This window comes from Colossoma macropomum, unplaced genomic scaffold (genome assembly GCF_904425465.1).
Source record: "Colossoma macropomum unplaced genomic scaffold, Colossoma_macropomum, whole genome shotgun sequence".
NCBI classification, from domain to species: domain Eukaryota; kingdom Metazoa; phylum Chordata; class Actinopteri; order Characiformes; family Serrasalmidae; genus Colossoma; species Colossoma macropomum.
In genome coordinates, this window is record NW_023494787.1 from 6008270 (window position 1) to 6030447 (window position 22178).

The 22178-nt window shown below is 38.5% G+C and overlaps 2 protein-coding genes, 1 long non-coding RNA gene and 1 other non-coding gene across 6 annotated transcripts in view; all 4 read right to left on the reverse strand.

Moving 5' to 3' along the window:
- Positions 1 to 521, reverse strand: part of myo1g (myosin IG) — a 95333-nt gene extending 94812 nt beyond the window's left edge. The window contains exon 1 of the mRNA XM_036565959.1: positions 78 to 521. Coding sequence (XP_036421852.1) covers positions 78 to 172 — 95 coding nt within the window. The 5' untranslated portion in view covers positions 173 to 521. The remainder of the gene's footprint in view (positions 1 to 77) is intronic.
- Positions 522 to 6647: 6126 nt separating this feature from the next.
- Positions 6648 to 14215, reverse strand: si:dkey-154b15.1. 3 transcript variants are annotated; one of them, XM_036565960.1, is made up of 4 exons: positions 14118 to 14215; positions 10987 to 11177; positions 10228 to 10313; positions 6648 to 8205 (listed from the first exon to the last, which is right to left on the reverse strand). In XM_036565960.1, the coding sequence occupies exons 2-4, from the start codon at positions 11162 to 11164 to the stop codon at positions 6853 to 6855; spliced, it is 1617 nt and encodes a 538-aa protein (XP_036421853.1). In that variant the 5' UTR covers positions 11165 to 11177; positions 14118 to 14215; the 3' UTR covers positions 6648 to 6852. The 3 variants fall into 3 exon arrangements, with proteins under 3 accessions (XP_036421853.1, XP_036421856.1, XP_036421854.1); XM_036565963.1 differs by having other exon boundaries at positions 14108 to 14200; XM_036565961.1 differs by lacking the exon at positions 14118 to 14215 and adding an exon at positions 13833 to 14100.
- Positions 14216 to 16027: 1812 nt separating this feature from the next.
- On the reverse strand, positions 16028 to 21713 carry LOC118805273. The gene is made up of 5 exons (XR_005007043.1): positions 21437 to 21713; positions 20185 to 20261; positions 18226 to 18295; positions 16898 to 16967; positions 16028 to 16592 (listed from the first exon to the last, which is right to left on the reverse strand). It is a non-coding gene; the product is annotated as an uncharacterized LOC118805273 (long non-coding RNA).
- On the reverse strand, positions 16668 to 16801 carry LOC118806262. Its single transcript, XR_005007098.1, has one exon. It is a non-coding gene; the product is annotated as a small nucleolar RNA SNORA9 (small nucleolar RNA).
- Positions 21714 to 22178: the final 465 nt, after the last annotated feature.

The following is a 22178-nucleotide window of genomic DNA, read 5'->3' on the forward strand; positions in this document are numbered from 1 at the left end:
TGATTACGGGTTCCAGCTCCTCTCCCCTCCTCGCTGAGCAGTGCCGGCATGTTTCGCTTCTTCTCTTTCTCTCTTACCTCAGCTTCAGGTTGTCCAGGAACTGCTCCATGGTCACTTCATCCAGGAGCACAAAGTCCGACTTGCCGAACTCGAAGCCCTCCAGCTCCGCCATCCTCGTTTACAGCCTGCCTGAGGGACCAACAGATGGAGAGGAGAGCGGAAGAGGACAGGAAAGAGAGAGAGAAAGAGAGAGAAGTGAGCTCTGGTGTCAGAGCCGGTAGAGGAGGCAGAAGAAGACTGAAAGTGGGTGTGGTCTAAAAGCCTCAACTGGTTCATCTGGGGCCGTACTTAGGCAAGTCAGTGAGGGCTGTGGTCTGCAGGCTCTGGCACGTCATCCTGTGCATGGGTGTGTGAGTATATATAGAGAGAGTGTGACCAGCATGAGCTATCTTTATACCTTTCTCTTGCCGTTCTGCGTGGGGCTGAGCGATATGGCTAAAATCGAATATCACAATACACGATATGCATCACGATATTTTGTTTTTCTGAGTTGTGCAAGTTGGAAGTGAGAAAAACTATAATTTTTTTATTTTTATAATGTTTCACACATTCACTGCTGTCATTTCCATTAAACATGCATAAGTGTGCTCTCTTTATAATGAAACGTTGGGTTTATGTTCTGCAGTTAATGCTCATGTCCACATTAAGCTCAGAAAAGCATGTTTTTTGATCATATTGTGGAGATCGTCATCAACTAAAGAACACACACTGAATGTTTCACCATAATGAAACACTAGTAAAACCAGGGCTGGGCAGTATGACGATGTGCTCAGAAAAGCATGCTGTGATGTGACAAACTTTATCACAATAATGATAAATATCACCCAGCCTGAGTTTTACATCTTTCTCATCACGTTCCTATCATACACTCCTCAACATGAAGGTGCTCTTTGTATTCACTATGAATTATTCAGTATCACCTATGAATTATTCATTAACTACTTTTAATTATTTAGTAACTACTATGAATTATTTAACATTTGCTGTGTTATTCAACATCTACTATGAATTATTCAGTACTTACTATGACTTATTCAGTAACTACTATAAATTATTCAGTATCTAATATTAATTATTCAGTATCTACTATTATTTATTGATTAATTACTATGAAGTATTCAGTAAATTCTATTAATTATTCAGTATGTACTATGAATTATTCAGTATCTACTATAAATTATTCAGTAATTACTATGAATTTAGTAACTACTATGAATTATTCAGTGTCTACTATTAATTATTGATTAATACTATGAAGTGTTCCGTAAATTCTATTAATTATTCATTATCTACTATAAAGTATTTAATAATTATTATTTACTATGAATTACTCAGTGTCTACTATGAATTATTCAGTAATTACTATGAATTATTAAGTAACTACTATTAATTGGGGCAGTCGTGGGCAGGAGGTCACTGGTTTGATCCACTGAGCCAACAGGACATGACCCAACCCCCAACTGCTCCCTGGGTGCCGTGAATACCCACCCCTGCCCACCTCCCCAGGCAAATGTGCTCACTGCCCCCCAGTGTGTTTGTGTGTGTGTGTGTGTGTGTGTGTGTCTGTGTTTGTGTGTGTGTGTGTGTGTGTGGGGTTGGTTCACTGCATGCATGGGTTAAATGCAGACCCATGTGACCACAATTGGTCAACGGTTCTGAATTCTAATTCTAATCCTTCAGTATCTACTATGAATTATTCAGTAACCCTTACAAAATATATACTAGTACATGTTTACTATGAAACTAATGTGCAAGTTCTGTAGTTATGAGAGTGGATATGGGTCCACAGAGAACTAATGGGGTTTATGGTCAAACACCACACTGGCATCGCAGTTTAGTCCAATTCTGAAAAAATGCATCCTTTTTTAAGCGAAAATGAATTAAATATAGGCAACATGTGTAATATTTCTCAATACTAGATTGAAAGAATATTACAAGAGTATACAACCTGTTTCCAGACTATTTCACCATTGATATGATCTTAATAATATATAAGCAATAATACTTAAATGAAAGAAAATGATCTGACAGTGCAATAAGATGATCTCATTTGAAAAGATTACTTATAGAAAAGTGAGTAGAAACAGGCTGAATAGCCTTATAATATCATAACGTGAAATGTTAGATACGTTGCTAGCATTTCATGACTGAAGCCATGTGTTCGGTAAAGGCGACTTGAGGTTACAGCGGAATTTTATCTTTTTGGGAAAGAAAACATGGCATTTCCTGCTGTAAGTCCCCCTCAGCACCCTCAGATCAGATGTACAGACGTGGGCAGGCCATGGGAAACCTCACCGCAGAAAAGTGGAACTTCAAAATCTGACCTTTTGTGTTTTGACGTTTGCAGCAACCCTGGAGCAGCTTCCTTTATCCACCTCTAATCTTTACCATTAAAGGGGAACTGCAATACTGGACTCGTGTTAAAGCACAAACTCAGTCAACACTAAAATACACACCGCGCAGGCAGGAAATGAGCCCACGAGCCATGTGTGGAAGAGCGAGCGGATGTCGAGGGAGCTGTCCAGATACTGATCAGCAGAGCTCAGCTGACAGACGGCGTAATTGCAGTGGGACGAATCAGTCAGCAATGGGATACAACAGCTGCTGTGCGAAATTACAGAATTAAAATGGTACAAATCAGTCAGGTATGGTTTAGAATCACTGAAGGCCGATCAGAATGGGCTTTAGTGCGAAATTACACACCAACAGAATTATTATGGAAAATTATTATTCTGTTTACACTGATAAATCAGACTGATAATGACTTTAATATAAAAAAAAACAAAACAATAATGACCTAAAATGCCTCTTGAGTAAATAATGCTTTTAAAAAACAGAATGTCTATAGTAATTATAATAGTCAAAAATACATCCCCATTTCCAAAAAATTTGGGACGCTGTGCAGAAGATGCAATGATGTGCAAATCATGTAAACCATATTTTTATTTTATTTTATTAAGGAAAATACTACAAATATGAAATATAATAAAATATATCAAATGTTGAAACTTGTTTTGCACATTTTGAATTTGATGCCAACAACATGTTCCATAAAAACGTTGGGATGGGGGCCTGTTTACCACTGTGTTTCATCACCTCTTCTTTTAACAACACTGTAAGCGTTTGGGAACTGAGGAGACACTGCTGTAGTTTTGAAAGTGAAATGTTTTCTCGTTCTTATTTGATACAGGATTTCAGCTGCTCGTCAGTTCAGAGTCTCCTTTGTCGTATTTTCATTTCATAACACAACAAATGTTATCAGTGGTGACAGGTCTGGACTGCAGACAGGCCAGTTTAGCACCTGGACTCAATACAAAGCCATGCTGCTGTCATACATACAGAATATGGTTTGACAATGTCTTGCTGAAATAAGCAAGGACACAGTGTTCATGATTTCCAAAAAGAATTTCAAATGTTGATTCGTTGGACCACAGGACACTTCTTCACTTCTCCTCAGTCCATTTTAAATGAGCTCAGGCCCAGAGAAGGTGGCAGCATTTCTGGGTCCTGTTTATGTTTGGTTTCTTCTTTGCATTCTAGAGTTTTAATTAGCATTTGTGGATGCAGTGATGAACTGTGCTCACAGACAGTGTTTTTCAGAAGTGTTTCTGAGCTCATGCAGTGATTTCCACTACAGAATCACGTATGTTTTTAATGCAGTGCTGCCTGAGGGCCCAAAGATCACAGCCAGCAAATACTGGTTTTTGGTCTTGTCCCTTACATACAGAGATTTCTACAGATTCTCTGAATCTTTTAATGATATTATGTACCGTAGGTGATGAAAAGCAAAAGTTCTTTGCTATTTTATGTTGAGAAACGTTATTCTTGAATTGTTGCACTATTTGCCTGTGCAGTCTTTCACAGAGTGGTGAACCCCTCCTCATCTTTACTTCTGAAAGACTCCGCCTCTCTCAGATGTTCATTTTATACCCAATCATGTTACTGACCTGTTGCCAATTAACCACCAGGCGTTACACAACTTTACCAGACTTTTTTTGCCCCCGTCCCAACTTTTTTGGAACATGTTGTTTGCATCAAATTCAAAATGGGCATATATTTTTCAAAAAACAATAAAATTTCTCAGTTTCAACATTTGATTTCTTGTCTCTGTACTATTTTCAAAGAAATATAGGGTTTAAATGATTTGCACATCATTTTGTTTTTATTTAAATTTTGCACAGCTTCCCAACTTTTCTGCTAATAGGGTTGTATTACAGATTGAGGTCTTAAGCACTTTTAATAAATGTGTTTTGGGATCATTCCAAATTTATTCCAGTCATGTTAAAACGTCAAAGGAATAACAAACTAAAAAGCAATTAAAATCTAAAAATGAAGCTCTGAAATGCCACAATTTTAACATTTAAGTAAAATGTAAATGATGTCATTAACCCGTTAGTGGAATCTTTCAACACGACTCATCTTCTAAAACATAATAAAAGCCTTAATAGCCCAAAATATGAATATATGGATAGTGCTGTTGAACGTTAGTTACAGAATTTAAGGGTTTCACTTTTAGGCTTCAACTTTTGTTGGGTCTACAGTGCAAAAGCTTGAGCACCCCTGTGAAATGACGTTTTGTTGGTTTTCTAAGTGTTAATCAGCAAATAAACAGTAAATTAAACACATCCTCTACAGAGAACACGCATTTTAATGCACAATCACTGTTTATTTGAATTTGACGAAACTGAATGTGACGTATTGGCCTGTGCTAAAGTTATGGCACATTATACTCCATATTTTAGTTCAGTTGTTCTCTGTAGAAGATGTGTTGACCTGGTTTCACTCAGAAATATTTTGGGACTGTAAATATCAACTCTATTTTCAGTGTATCAACACACAGGCCCAAGAATCATTATTTAATCATTTAATTATTTAATTGTCCCAGGGAACTGTGGGAAATACAGTTTTGTTAAAGCTGTGTAAGTGGGAGGAGTCACATCAGCCCTGAGAATGGTGATTAACACTGCTTTTGTAAGATTAGCACCGCCCAGTTTGCAGTGAAAGAGGCTAATGTTGGCCATTTAGTGGTCATAGGAAAATTATTCACAGGGTATAGTTTGTACATGTATGTTTTGTGCCCATAAGGGCGAGACTGACCCACTTTCCCTGCTGTGTTAAACACTTTGTTGGTCAATTGATGATCAAAATGCATTCTTTTCTTTTTCCACAAGATGGCACTGTTTCTTCCAGACAAAAGGAGAGGATAACATGCTTGTCCTGCGCACAGGAGAAAGTGGTTAAAGAGTCAGCCTCACCTAATCAAACCAATCTCAGGCTTATTATTACACACTAAGGCTTATTATGTAGTAACTACAGTGACTTCAGAGCAAACTGGCTGAGCTATTCTTAAGTTATAGAAGTGTGTAATAAAACTTTGGGCCTGCCGGTGGGCCCTGACCATTTAAGGGGTTAATCAAGCAGGGACAGAGACAGGCCTTCTAAACGATGCTCACACTGACTGGCTAATTGGTCCTACATAAATGATTGAATCCTGGATCAGTGTGAGTTTTAGAGAGTGACCAGAGTAACAGAGTGATGTAATGAGTAACGTGATTAGTTTTTCCAGGAAGTAATTAGTACTAGATTACTTTTTTGAGTAACTTCCCCAACATTAACGATGACCATGAAATTCCTCCATACTAAAGGGAACCACTGAATTTTAAACCATCTTCTCCTGAAGTGGTTGTTTTGTCTTTACTATTCAAATTGCTGATCTGTGATGGACTGGCAACCTGTGTGTGATGTGTGCATGTGTGTGTGTGTGTGTGTGTGTATTCAAATCACTTCAGTTACATTGCACCACTAGATGGTAACTAGAGTATAATAATAATAGAGAAATAGAGTAACCTATATTTAAAATGGGGCTACTATCTACTCATGATATGTAAAACAAGCAGAAAGTATATGTTAAAAAGTGCAGAAGCTGCCCTATTTTAAAAAGCTATATAGAGGAAAAAGTCACTGAATTATCTGAAACAGTACAAAAGTGTGCTCTGATCTCCATCATCTCACATTTTTGTTTTTTTCTTTATTCCAAAAAACAAAAATTAAAATAATTACATACATTTTTGACTGCTAAATGTACAGTTTAAAATATACATATCATACACACTATACAGTACATAAAGTACAGATTCAAGCATTTTAATAAATCAAAATTGTTTGATTGAACCACTTACAATGAACATAAATATACATACATACATATATATATATATATATATATACATATTTATGGCATTCATGTTTGTTTATATGTTTATGGCATTCATGATTGTTATAGTATACATATTTATATATACTCTGAACTATAACAATCATGAATGCCATAAACCTAAATGATGGCTATCTGATTCCTAGGGATGCAGGATGATATCAAGATGATAGTCATGGTGAAATTATGAAACGTTTTGCTGATTTTCTAAGTGAAAATAAGCTCTAACTTAAATATGGCGATTTTCATTTAACATATGGGAAAAATGTAAATCATACAATGTAAAATGTGCCATAATTTCTGCATATAAACAGTAATTGTGTATTAAATTGTGCAGAAGTGTGTTCTCTGTAGAGGATGTTTTTACTTTTTATTCGCTTTCAATTGACCCAAACCTTTGTATCAGCAGATATTTGTTTTAAAATTTTTGACATTCGAATATAATTTTTTTTTTTAATATTTCAAACTAATATTTAATGGTGTATTTAATGTACTGTAGAGCAGAATGTTTAAACGATGCTGGGTTACTGCGCTTAAATATCAAGGAAATCCCTCATTTTTAACAGCATTTTCCTTGTTCATAACAAGGAAACTTTTTTTAAGCGTGTCTTATTTATAAAATCTGAAGTTAATTTATTCAGACCAGCTCCTAATGATTTTTTAATTGTTGGAGTCTTTTTTGTTGTGAATGTCTTTTCTTCACCACCAGATGGCAGCAGCAGTGGCTCAATTTGTTTTGGCTGCTCTCTGGTCTCCCTGTATTTATGTCTATCCACAGAGCTGCTGCGTCTCCTGCCTGGCTGTTCGTTTGGAGGGCGCTTTTGTGGCTCTCTTCTTGACTGATCTTCCTCCTGATAGTGTGAAGGAGAATAGTCTTTTGCTGCACTGGCCTGATAATCAGGTTTAGGACTGCGTCCTTGGTCAGTTTCCCTAACACTGCTGACCCTATGCTCTCTTTGTAGCGAGGAACTCCGTCTTAGTCTTGAGCCCCTCTCTAGTTCTCTGCCCCTTTGACTGGAAGTAGACGGGTCATCATTCATTCCCAGCAGCATTTGCATCACCAAAAAGCTCCTTGTAGAAGTTCCCACCAGCTTTATAGTGTCATCGTCTTGCTTGATCACAACACCCCAGTCTTTATAATGCTGGATTCTGTCACGTATCTGTTTTTGTTGGACAGGCCTGTATTCTTTCAGGTTTATTTCTTGTTTGCGCAACTTGGGTCCAATATCCTCAATGAGAGCCTGGAGCTTCGCTTGAGCTTTCTGACAGTTTATTCCCAAAAACTTGACCACTGTAATGTCTTTATCATCTATTACACTCATCTCAGCACCATAGTTCATATTCATTTCCTTGAAAACATCCTCTCTATAGACAAGTGCATAGTCCAGGATGTCTCGGTCCACTAAAACGCTTGCTTCTCTTCGGCTGGACGTTGGCCTACTATAAGAATCAGCATGCAAGTTGGGAAGACTCCTGGGGGAGTCTGAATCTCCATGTACAGGAGAGGTGGGCTGTGGCCGAGTGAGGCTGGCTGGAGAAACACCTGATAATACTGATGCACCATCAACCACGGGGCTCCGGTTCCACACATGCACTCCATTGCCAATCAAATGACCATATTTTGATGAGGACTTGGCAATATATCTGTCCTCCAAACGATCAGGCTCTGATCTGGAGACAGGAGCTGATGAAGCTGATGAGTATCCGTTGGAGAGAGCTGGAGGAGATCTGCTTTGGAGCGGGACACCCTGGGCCAGAAGGTGAGTGAGTTTTTTTCGTAAAAGCTTCAGATTGAGGAAGGACCCCTTTAAATGGAGGCGGCCTGTGCTGGGTTTGGTTACCTCGAAGCCGTGCTCCTCAATGAGCTGTAGGGCCTCCCGCGGATTTGGGAACATACTAATATCCAATGTGGTTTCAACCCCCATGTCCACCTGAAACAGCACAGAAAATCATCCAATCTCAGTTTAGACAGCACAGCTCACTGGACATACAATATAATCACAATACTGCATTATGAAAATACATGTTTTAAAATGTTTTTAATGTGATATACATTATGAATGTAATTTATTGTTGTGTATAATATTTACAATACAATATATTTACAATAAAGTTATGCAGCAATGTGGTTTTAATGTTGTTATACAGCATTATGCTTATATTATCATCGCTGTCCAAAAAAAAGAAATATCTTCAATTTTTTGATTTTTATCTTTTGACATCATTTGAGCTCAACAGCTGCCCTTTACATTCTGTGAAAGATTTGTGATGGACCAATAGAAATGCTCCAAAATTGCTTGGAGTAAAACCTCTTTAACATTAACTTACATTAAAAGTAATGAAAGTTTTTGCCTTCTCCTATAAAGTTACAATTTTGTTTTTCTCTGTGACGATATCAACAGATCATATTAAGGAAATTAGCATAAATCTTCTTGTTAAATAAAGAAATAAAGCAGAGTAAATTAAAAAGTCATTAGATTAATGAAAATGTGTGGAATTTATGATTTATGGAAATCTGCTAAACATATGGATCTGAAGAATCTGCGGAAGAGGGGTCAGATGACATGATCTGCTGATTTTATAAGTAAAAATAAGTTAATCTGTCCTCTACAGTGGACAAACTTGAATACAGAATTTTCTGCAAATTTTAGTGCAATTTTTTTGCAGAGTTTAACAATAAAAAATACAACAAAAACTATAAAATGTGCCACAACTTTTGCACAGGCCAAAATTTATTTTCCCCCAGTATGTCAAATTTAGCAAATAAACAGTAACCGTGTATTAAAATGTGCAGATGTGTTCTCTGTAGAGCAGGCACGTCAAACTGTCCCCAGACCCTCCCAGACCAAAGTGCTGTGGAGATCAGCGTCTCCCTCATCTAACACTCTGAATCCAGTTCATGAAGGCCTTGCTAATTAGCTGATGAGCTGAATCAGGAGTGTGTAATGATGCATTGTGTCCTGCGAGGACTGGATCCTGACACACGTGCTGTAGAGCATGTCAACTTATTTACACTCATAAAATAAACAAAATATGTCAGACGATTGAGGATGACTAAACTTTTGCATACAGCTGTATACTTTCTGTATCTGCTCTCGTTAGAATACGCTGAACAGCTCAGCGGAGAGCTAACAGGCTAATGAGCTCATCCAGAAATATTCATAGACAAGATTTAATTTTGGTCTTCGCTGATGGAGTAACTAGAACTAGAACTAGTAAAATTACAACATAAATTTTAATATACAAAGAAAATGTTCTTTGAAGGCCAGTTACAAGTTTCAAATGTCTGCGTTACACTAGAGCTCATAACAAATGCAATTAAATTAGCATTATGCTATCAGAAAAAATCGCTATTTTCTATTACAAGATTTCAGAAATAGATTGATATTTAATGACGCACTGCTGCAACATGTTCCTGATTTAATGACTAACATTAAACTGGTTCTTATGAAAACAACACTTCAAGTTTAATGCAAATACTGCATTTCATTGGCTCTGGACCTGAACTCTACACAATGACAATAAAGTTTAATCTAATCTAATCCAATCTAATCTAATCTAATCTAATCTAATGTAATCTAAATTCTTACTGTTACTGAGCAGCTAGCAAGAGGACACAGTAGGTCTCAATCCTAAATACTTAAGTAGGAATACACACCCTGGACAGGTCACAAGTCCATCGCAGGGCAGACAGACAGACAGACATATACATTCACACACTCACACCTAGGGGCAATTTAGCATGTCCAATTAGCCTGACTGCCTGTCTTTGGACTGTGGGAGGAAACCCACACAGACACAGGGAGAACATGAAACTCCACACAGAAAGGAAAAACCCTATGAGAGATATTTTTGTATATTTTTCACTTCAAAAATAACCCCTAAAAAAGTAAAACCAATTTATGCTCCTGGTCTGAAGTCGTGTATGTCAAATATGGACTGAACATATTCACCTCAGACTGACGAGCTCTCTGGACATGGACTGGATAAAATCTGCTGTCCACTTCCAAAACATGAGTGCACTGCAGGACGCCAGGAACTAAAGCAGAGTAAAGTTGGAAATTACAGGTAAGTAATCAACTTCATTAGACAGCACTCCCTCAGACTGGACTGTGACCTGAAACTAAGAGCAAGTGTGTTTCAATAAACACAGTAAACCAATAAACCTGATCAGCCAAGATAAGCCTTCAATGTTTTGCACTAGGCTAATGCAAATACTAGGGTTGGGCAATAAGACAATATTTATCGATATTGTGATAAATTATGTCACAATACTATACAATATACTCTCCTAAACATATCGTGGACACCGTCAGTGCTTGTAGACACTACCAACTGCATGATTCATCATAAAGAGAGCAAAATTAGTCCCATTTAACTGGATTTAGTGCAACACAGTGTGTGAAATATTGAATAAAAGTCATTGTATTCATTGTTTTGGTAGTATTTTTAAAAATTTAGCACTGCTGTATCTTTTTTCTTTGTTCCAACTGATCAGATGTCTGAAAAAATAAATATTGTGACATAATGTGTATAATGAAAATGTCATATATATTTTTGCCATATCGCCGACCTCCAGTAACAAGGCTAATGTAATGAGCCAAAAGACATTGGCTCACAAAGACTTCAATGCTATTAGACTTACATGCTATTTTTCATTAATCCATTATTATTATTATTATTATTATTATTACTATTGATGTTAATCTTACCTTTTTCTGATTCAAAGATGACGTAGGCCTGTCCTGGAGTAGAGGTCGGGTAAAGTACCTCTAGAACATCATCTCCATTGTTGCTGCGCCTCAAGAAGTGTATCTTCAGCTGGTCCACCATTCGGTCAGAAGGGTCGATATCTGGGACTCCACGAACTTCAAGGACCATTCGCGCCATTCTGACATCAGTACTGAAAGAAATGACATTGAGATTAATAGTAACAGACACATAGGTGAACAGAAGATACTTCAGTTTACTCAGTTCCAGGTACTCTGAATATTTCTGCGTCAGCTCAGGTCTATTTGAAATAAAAACAATATTATTTTTTTCTCAGGTCCATTTATCCTTCAAAATGTAGCCCTGAACTCCTGTTTTGGTGGTTGATTTCACTCTGCTCTGTGGGTCCAGCTCCTGAACTGCTGTACTGTTGCTCACAGCTCACACTCTGAAGCTTCAGCATAACACAGTGAATGAGTTAATGGACTCATGTGAACTATTTCAGACCAGACTGATCCAAAAAGACAGTCTTATGCTAATCGTACACTAGAAGACTCTGAAAAGACTTTTAAAAGACAGTGTCAGAGTTTTTAGTCGCAGACTGTGATTTTGCTGGGGATCCTGCAGGGTCACTATTTGTAAGACCGCAACTAGATTTTTGAGATTATTCCCATCATGCACCTGGTGGAATTTACAAGAAGAGGAACTTTTTCCTTCTCCGCTCTGTAGAGGAACAGATGGGAAGATACGTTGGCTGGGTGTGTAAAGATCTGGGGCTCAGCTCAGTTCAGTTCACTGTAGAGCTGTATACTCTGGCAGATCATCACCCAAAATCATTTTAATTAACCTGTAAAATGTGCAGTTACTTTAATTTGATATAAAGATTTACAGATCAATGAAATATGCAGCGATTCAGTATTGTTGATTGAGTGATATGATTTCCTGAGGAGGCTGAGGTCCTTTAACATCTGTAGGAAGCTCCTGCAGATGTTCTATCAGACCGTGGTTGCCAGCTGTCTTGTTTATGCTGTGGTGTGCTGGGGAGGAAGCATGAAAAAGAGAGACAAGATGCGACTGGACAAGCTGGTCAGGCGAGCCGGGTCAGTGGTCGGTGTGGAACTGGACTCTGTGGTCAAGGTGCCCGAGAGAAGGACACTGCACAAACCTCTCTCCATTATGGAGGATAATGGCCACCCACTGCACCATCATCACGGACAGGAGGAGCATGTTTAGTGGCAGGTTGCTGTCACAGAGCTGCTCAACTGACAGACATAAACAATGGCCAGTTGGGTTCAAAGCACAACATTAAACTCTTCATCTCCTTGAGACCACCAGTGGTTCCAAATCGCATTTCGTCATATTCTTTATAACTTTCATATTTCATAAGCTACATTCAAAAGGTGGGGGTCGTATGAGAGCTGTAACTGTCCTCTTTCCAGTCAAACAGATGGGTGATGTAATTTTAAACCCTTATAATAAAAGAAGCTGAACTAACAATTTTTTTGTCTACTGCAAGTCGACCCATTTGTCCACAAATCTGGGCTATAAACTATAAACAGATGGCGTCTCTTCAGTGATCTGCTCTGTAAAAATGATATTTTAATAAAATAATACAAACAGCGTCTAAGATTTTTGGCTTTCAGCAGTAAATTGTAAGCATATAGCAATATGTGTGATCATAAAAGACATGTTCTGTTCATTTGAGGGGAGCTTTAACAAACAAATAAATAAATAAATATAATAAAACACTTTGTTTGGATGGTCCACTGTAGATTCTCTGTAAATGTTCAGTATATATTTAAGCAACAATCAACTGAATAGTCATTAAATGCCACTGAACTTGAAGTTGAATGTAACTTGATGGTTCACTATAGATTCTTTGCAAATGCTCAGTCTGCCTTTCAATAGCATTCAACTAAATACCCATTAAATTCAGCTGAACCTGAAGTTCAGTGTGAAAGAGTTTATTAAATCTATAGCTAAACTCTATACCTAACCCTATCCTTAACCTCAAGGCAAAACTTACACCTACTCCTACTCCTAACCCTAATGTTGTTGATGATCAACTGAACATCACCAGAAAGTTTGTTAATGATGTAAGTATCTGTAGAGCATCTATAGGGGACCATCCAAATAAAGTGTGACCATTTTTTACTATGGCTCGTTTAGTGGTCGAGTTTGACCCCCCTGAATTAAACTATAAAAACAAACATAGAAACTGAGAAAACATTGAAACATTAAGTAAAAAAGGAAAAGAAAAACAGATACTTCTTCCAGAATACACAGTACTATAGAGAACTGAACTGGGCTGAGCCTCAGATCTTTACATGCTCAGCCAGTGTATCTTCCCATCTAGAAGGTTCATCTGTGTTTCTTGTAAACTCCACCAGGTGCATGATGGGAAATAATCTCTGATGTCCAGCTGCAGTCTTGCAAAAAAAGTGACCCTGCAGGATCCCCAGCAAAATCACAGTCTGTGACTAAAAACCTGACATTATCTTTAGCTATGAAAGGGGGTCAGACCATCCTGACCCCCTCACACTGATGACGAGCACGACGTGACTGTACCAAGACCCCCCTGCAGCTCTGTAAGGTAATACTGGAGAATTTAGACTTCATGGAAGTTCACTTTCACTAAAATATCAGAAAACTGAAGTCAATTTAGGCCCCTCTGCCCACCTGCACGTCTGTTTGATCCTGGCTAAGCAGGTGCTGCTCTTTCTAGTAAGCCATATCGAGTCTGTAGCCTAAAAAAGGACTGAAGTTTATATTCTGAGTGTTTAACTAGGAAAAAGATCATTTATCACTCATCTGAGCGACTTCATGTCACCAACATCTGTAGACTAACCTGTAAAGTGAAAGTACAAATCGCAAACACGAAGTTGAAGTTAGCTTCTTATTCGAACTCTCCGTTCCACCTTAAATGTCGCAGCCTACATTCTGGCGCCTGGAGCGCTTTACTGTAGCAGCTGCCCATTTAAGGTGGAACGGGGAATTCGAATAAGAAGTCGGCGAACAGGAAGCCAAACTGAGACTCTTCCACTGAAGACCATCAGAAACGCTCCAGATAGAAAGCAGGACTGGCTATTTTCGTAGAGATGGTGGTTATAAACGCTGATACTCATCGACTCACCTCGGTCTCTCCTGCAGACAAACAGGCGCGGTACAGAGTTCAGTCTGAAGTGAAAGTAAAAGCAGAGGAAGCCTCGTCCTTCAAACTTCTCCCACTTGGCACTGCTTTAAACAGGCTGTGCATCAGATTGGCTCTGTATTAGCAGCACAGGCTATGAAGTTCATTTCCCTCTGCATTCACTGCATTACATGCATATTCAGTTCACTGGCTGTGTATTTAATGCATTCTGAAGCATTCCTGACACACTTCTATCATTTGTTTCTATTATTTAAAATTATAATGTATTATGGAAGTTGTGCTTTACCTTATTCAGATGTACTTGAATCATAACTGGTCAATATTTTGCTTGGGGTGCGACCTAATAACAAACTAACATATGTATACACCCATATGTTAGTGCGTTTAATTCAAATGCACACATACATTTAGGAGCAGTTTGTAGTTACAGACTGTAGTCCATCTGTTTGTCTGTGTACTCTTTTAGCCCCCTTTCACCATGTTCTTCAGTAGTCAGGACCCCCATGGACCCTCACAGAGCAGGTACTATTTGGGTGGTGGATCATTCTCAGCACTGCAGTGACACTGACGGTGTGCTGGTACAAGTGGATGAGACACAGCAGTGCTGCTGGAGGTTTTTTAAACACCTCAGTGTCACTGCTGGACTGAGAATAGTCCACCAACCAAAAACATCCAGCCAACATCGTACAGTGACCACTGATGAAGGACTAGAGGATGACCAACACAAACTGTGCAGCAGCAGATGAGCTATCGTCTCTGACTTTACATCTACAAGGTGGACTGACAAGGTAGAAGTGTCTAATAGTGGACAGTGAGTGGACAGTGTTTGAAAACTCATATCGACTTGTACCAATGCTTTTAATATCTTAAAGAAACAAAACAGATACTAGTATAAACATTTTTCTTTGCATTGCTAGACAAACATACAGTAGATACATGGTTTATGATGTATGCATGGTGTGACTTTTCAGCATTTCAGTTTTGCCATCCTCTAGCTTTATTAGTGGTCAGTTTCTGACCACAAGACCACTGTCAGCAGGATATTTCTGGTTCTGAGCTGGGTTTATATACACAATGACTTCATAGTCTTTAAGCATTTATTAGAGTTTAATACATCCAATAGCAAAACAAAACAAAAGACATGTTCAGACACTTTACAACCATTTTTTCAAATCTATTTAAAGCTTTAATAAGATGTTTCAAGGCTCCACAAGAACCCTGATACTGAGCATCTGGAAATAAAGGAAATTCAGATCGAGATCTTTTCACATTTATTTTAAGGCTTTTGTCTCTTCTCACAGTCCAACACCTGGGCAATGGACGGCCTCCTGCAAGACAAGTGAGAGAAACTGATACAACAGATCTTAAATGACTGACAAATGTCAAAGGCTGCATATCAATCCACTTTGTGCCGTAAGAGATGGTCTATGAAAATACAGTACACTGTCATTAACAGTGCACTAATGAGTTTAAGACGCAGCCAGAGTGAACGTATTTGTATGAGGTTTTCTATAACCGTGCCTTAGAGGAACACAGGCAGGTCTCAAACAACCTCAGCGTCTCTCTGGCAGACATACAGGAAAGAACAGAGCCACATATCAGACCCAGACTCGCTGATCAGCCTGCACAAAGTACTTGCTCACTATGAAAATCATTCAGTTGTGTTCACACAAATATGTCTAAACTAAAATGTATTGCATTTCCACAAGTCATTCAGAGTGGTTTGGTGTGAAATGGTTCAGATTTCTTTACAGTGGTGCTGATAGGAACCAGGTGTCATGATGTCTACAACACAAATACATTCATTTTATTTACTATCCAAAACCACCAGTGAACCTACACGTATGTTGAGTTTTTATATGCCATGTTGATGGTAAAATAGTGGTAATTCTTTGGGGTCTATTTTGCATCACAACTGCATTCACCTCTCCAGCAGGAGTGGGTTTTACTAAAGATTTTGGCCCAAAACACTCAAATCTATGTAAGTCTGTCTTCTTAATACTCTCTCATACTATAACTTCTATTTCTCTACCATACTTTAACTTGTCTTTTTTTTTATTTCTGCCCAATTTATGTCTATTTTTATTCCTATTTTCATTTCTGCCTAGTATATGTATCTGTCTTACCTATCTTTATCTATCTAAATCAATGTGTCAGACATTAGCCAACGTTTCCATAGCCATTTCATGTAATAACTTTCTGGGAGGGAGCTTTTAGAGGTGGACATATGGTTCCCATCACCACTACTATAAACACATCTGACCAAGTTTTCCATAGAACGAAGCATTTCACACCAAACCCAAATTGTTTACATCTCAATCATGCAGATACTTTGAAAAATGGGTGAACTTCCCCTTTAATGCATATACATGTGGCACACATATCTACAAAAAGTCTGTCAGCATTCACTTACAATCTTAAATAACCAAGGACTGATGATCCCCAAGTGGCCAGAATCTGAGAAAGACAAAAAGTTGAATTAAATAGTGAAACACCACATTTCCTCCTGCTCAGATAATCTAGACATGAACAGCATGTCTGAGGTTTCTATAGCCTCCCTATAAAGAACATAGCAAAGGCCTCAAACCACCTCAACGTCTCTCTAGCAGACATACAGGAAAGAACAGAGTCACAGATCAGACCCAGACTCGCTGATCAGCCTGCAGAGTCTTTATTTTTCAACAAATACAAGGTTTGGTACGATTTTGGTGATGAACACTGCTCAACAGTTCAAACTGTTTAATGGGCAAAACGCGACACACCTTAAGACCTCAAGGCATCTTCAGTTACGGCCCATCTGACAGGAGACACAACGGCAGTAACAGGATCAGTCTGAGAACCAGAGATCACAAAAACTTCAATTATCAGGACAATTTATAACAGCGGCAACACTTGACATTTGTATAAAATCATGTAACATTTCAGTTTTCACTTTTAAAATTTAAAAACATCTGGCCTTTGACTCCAGTGTGTTTTTTGCTCAAACATATGACTTTAGCTCCAGAATGAGGCTAAAAGATTAATCGTTTTTATATCAAAATAATCGCCATTAAGAAAAGTGAGATTTTCTATTAGACATTTTCCCCAAATCGTTCAGCCCCACTCCAGAAAGAACTGATCAATAGCTAAACGTGACCGGGGAACTATTTCACAAAGCAGGACTTTGGTAACACTTTCTTTGGAGTGGTCCTTTGTAGAAGTTTAACAAACTCATAACAGTATCAGTAACACAACAACATATCAGTGCAGTAGCAAAGCATCTGAATACACTCAGGTAAATATCTTGTAGATGTTCTGTTGATACATTACTTACATTAAAGAAATACACTGTTAATAAGTTTCTTCCATTACGCAAAACCTAACCTTACCAACCTTACCCAACACTTACCCTAACCCGGGCCCTAATCCTGACCTTATCCGCAACCCTAAACCTAATCCTACCCTCTTATGTTTCTGACATGTTACTGAGAGTCTGTTGAGTGTTTGTTTCATCTAAAAGGATGACTCAAAATAAAGTGTCACCCAGGATTTTTTGTCAACCAGACAATTTAAGCTCAGACTCAGACCTGTCTTATAAGAGAACTAACGCTTTTGTCTTTTACATCCCTGTTTGTCAGTCCTTACTTTAGAATTCATTTGTCTGGGTTTACTTAACGTTCTGGCTTTGTGAAAAACAGTTTAAGAAGCACCACCCTAAGGCCTAACAAAACCTCAAGATACTTATAAATAAATAATAAAAAAAAAAGATCTGGAAACTGACGTCAGGTTGAGTATCTGTATGGGATTCATCTAACCGTGCTGTGTGGAGGAACACAGCCAGGTCTCAAACAACCTCAACGTCTCTCTAGCAGACATACAGGAAAGAACAGAGTCACAGATCAGACCCAGCCTCGCTGATCAGCCTGCACAAAGTACTTGCCCACTATGAAAATCATTCAGTTGTGTTCACACAAATGTCTAAACTAAAATGTATTGCATTTCCACAAGTCATTTGAGTCTTTATTTTTTAACAGATACAAGGTTTGGTTTGATTTTGGTGCTGAACACCGCTCAACAGTTCAAACCGTTCAAGGGGCAAAATGAGACTCACCTTAAGACCTCAAGGCATCTTCAGTTACGGCCCACCTGACAGGAGACACAACGGCAGCGACGGGACCAGTCTGAGAACCAGAGATCACAAAAACTTCAATTATCAGGACAATTTATAACAGCTTCAAGAACATCGCAGAAGTTGTATGAAAATCACGTAACATTTTTCAGTTTTCACTTTTCCTCGTTTAAAAACAGCTGCCCTTTGCCTCCACTTGACAGGCTGTTAGAGTTTTTTCCCCCCCCCTCAAACATGTGACTTCAGCTCCAGAATGATCATTAGCCAAATGTGACTGGGTGACCATTTCATAAAGCAGGATGTTTTCAGTCAACCAGACAATTTAAGCCCAGAGTCGAGCATGTTTTGTAGGAGAACTAAAGCTTTTGTCTCATTTCCCTATTCGTCAGTCCTTACTTTGGAATTCATTTATCCAGATTTATGTAAAGATCTGGCTTTGTGACAAACAGTCCTGATTTGGGAAGCACCGCCTTAAGGCCTAACAAAAGCACAACTTATAAAAACACAGATTTGAATAAAAATGATCTGGAAACTGACGTCGGGTTGAGTATCTGTATGGGATTCATCTAACCGTGCTGTGTGGAGGAACACAGCCAGGTCTCAAACAACCTCAGTCTCTCTAGCAGACATCCAGGAAAGAACAGAGTCACAGATCAGACCCAGCCTCGCTGATCAGCCTGCACATGGCATTTATTTGAGATTAGAAGCTTAAAGGGGCACCCCAACCAAAATGAAAAATGTAACCATCACTACATTTGTTGCTAACGTACCTCCTCACCTCCAACAGCAGGGCTGCAGTAGTTTCTAACGCAAGATGTCCCTTTGTTAAAAGATCAGGAAAACCCTTTCTAAATGGCACATCTTGTAGGTGGAAGTAAAATGTGAAGTCTGAGTGCACTGAGCCAGGCTCAGTTTTTGTCCCCACTAGCTTACTGAATTATTCCTTTAACAAAAGATTTTTGACGACCAGTTGGGGTCAGTAATGCTCTATCAGTAACGTGAGCTTGCACCACAGATGTATTTACCAGAGCCGGTTAATGAGGAGCCTGGCTACTTCCTACTTCCCCCGTTATATCAAAAACACGACTGCAAAACAGCAGAGGGCGTCCGCGAGCGAGTCCTCAATAAATGGGGATGAATGGAGCTCAATGGCTAAAACGTAAAGTTAAAATAGTTTCTAATCACTCGTCCAGAACTTTCCTTTAATTTTAGAAAGTAGAAGTATGTGCTTCATTAAAAAGCAAAGAAAACTCATCTGTATGTTTCCTTTTTTCTACAGCAAACAGGTTTTGGGCAGCAGGACGCTAACATTACCAGAGGGAGTCCTGATTGGTTGGCGAGCGGAGCAGCTCATTGGCTGTTTGCGCTCACTGGCGTTATGGACGTAGATGAGGCGCCGTTTTAAACTCATAACTCAAGTTTAAAAGCTCTTAAAAATATAACAGCAGTGTTTAAATGTTTCATGCTGTTCAGGAAATGATTGTATTCTTTTATATTAAAAATGTTTAGGCATTTATAAACTATGATTTTGCTCAAATGCTCCATATCAACCCATTCATTTTGGACTTGCCCAGGAGCGCCCTCTAGCGGTTGAGAAACCCAGAACACATTACAGAGTGGAAATTCTCCTCTTTACAAGTTCTTTGTATTTACTCTCTCATTGAGTAGCCAGCAGTAGGATTTCCTGAGCATTGCTGGGATTTCTAATGTTTGTGTAATGTGTTCACGGAATGCATGCTGGTAAGTGTGGTGAGAAAAGACTACAGAATCGTGGATTCTGTCAATCTGATGAGGCTAACGGCTGCAAATGCACACTACAGACTATAATATACGATAAGTCTCTTATTAAATGCAGGTTTTATGCTGGAATGCCCCTTTAAAATGGTGAAAGGTATCACTCAACAGTTAATGCACATGGTTCAATGGGAAAACTAAACTCACCTCAGTCAAAACCCATGCAGAGTTTGGAGATCTGCAGTAACTTCACCACATGAGGATCTGGACCCAATCTGAAGCTCCTTCAACAGAAAACACAAATTATAGTGAGCTTACCAGAGTGGACAGTGAGCAGCCTGGAGTCTATGTAAGACTCTTAAAATCAATCATGTACATTAAAGAGAACGCTGACCTTGTTTTCAATCTTGATTTTAAGAGAGAAAAAGACAATCTTCCTCTTAAAAAAGGAGTTTTCAAGGGTTCTTTAGTAAAGAAAATGGCTCTATATAGAACCATGAACACAAAGAATTATTTAATAATGTGAATAGTTCTTTGGGTATGTTGAAATCCTCTTCAGATTGTTGGAGAATGTGTTGCATATGGTTCTATACAGCACCTTTCTGAAAATGGTTAAAATTCTATATAGCACCAAAATGGGTTCTTCTCTTGTTACAAACTTGACATCATAACCATGGCAGAACCCTTTTTGGTGCTATACAGAACAATGAACACATCCTCCATCAATGTGAAGAACCATTTCACCATGCAAAGAACCCTGTGATCATGCAAAGGGTTCTTTGAGTGTTCATGATTCAATACAGAACCATTTTCTTTACTAAAGAACCCTTGAAGAACCATCTTTAAGAGTGTATTTTAAAGTGCAAAAAAGAGTGTTCAAGAATTCTTTAATAAGGAAAAAGGTTCTATATAGAACCATGAACACTCATGAAACCATCTGCATGGTCAAAGGAATCTTTTTGTATGTTGAAAGCGTTCTCTATGGAACCATAGAAAACATTTTAAAAAAATGTTCTCTATAGCACCGAAATAGGTTCCTCTATTGTTACAAGCTTGACATCGTAACCATAGCAGAACCCTTTTAGGTGCTATATAGAACAATATACAATACATCCTCCATCAGTCTGAAGAACCGTTTCACCATGCAAAGAACCCTTTATTCATGCAAATGTTTCTTTGAGTACTCGTAGTTCAATACAGAACCATTCTGAAGAACCTTCTTTAAGAGTGTACTTTGGCAAAAAGTTAGAAAACCAACTTCACTTAAACACACATTAACAGGCGTGAACAATCAGCATAAATCAGCACTGCAGGCTCAGAACTTTACTACCTCATTACCATATTATATCATGTGCAGACAATAAAATAATAGTAACACTTTACATTTTAGTTTCCATTCATTTCTCTTTTTAAACCAGACTGAACTTTAATGTGAAAAATCTTGCATGACTTAACTCACCTTGCCCACCAGGCAGGTCCTGAACCCAAACACTTCAGGCAGAACATTCAGGAATGGTATAAGGTTTATTACATATTTATAACCTGAAGGACTCCATTAAGGAGGGTTATAGTCATAAAACCGACAAATACCCACAGTTACACAGCTGAGCGAGACAACGGGACGCGTACTTTCAACCATAAACATGCTGTAAGACGCAGTTTTTCTTTTAAAAGCTAATATTAGCCTTTAATCTCTCTCGCCTTGAGCTGCTCTGCTCCGCTCTCTCCACGTGTTCTCTGCAGAAAGGCCGAGTGGAGCACGGCGCATGCGTTAAAGCCGCTTCTTATTCTAGAGGAAGGGGCGACTAAATGAGCGGTGTCGCCCCCTGCTGGAGGATGACTGAGTAACACAGCACCTTTCTAATGTTTCCACATCTTTGAGTTTTATTACTCATTATCACTGGTCACTGGCTCCCATATCTTTGCTGTTTGTGATTTATTATACTGTATGAATCATATTCAATTTAAGTTTTTTGTTATTTTCCCCCCAAATTTCTTCATATTTAAACAGTTAAGATGTCAAAAAATATTAAGAAACCTTTGTTTGTTATAACCCCACAACCCAGAAGGATAAGTGGCTTAGAACATTTTCATTTACATTTGTGTGTGTGTGTGTGTGTGTTATAACAAAAGAGGACTTACAGGGACTTACAAAGAGGGCTAGAAGATAAAAAAAAGGCTGAGGGGAGTATTAATCAAGC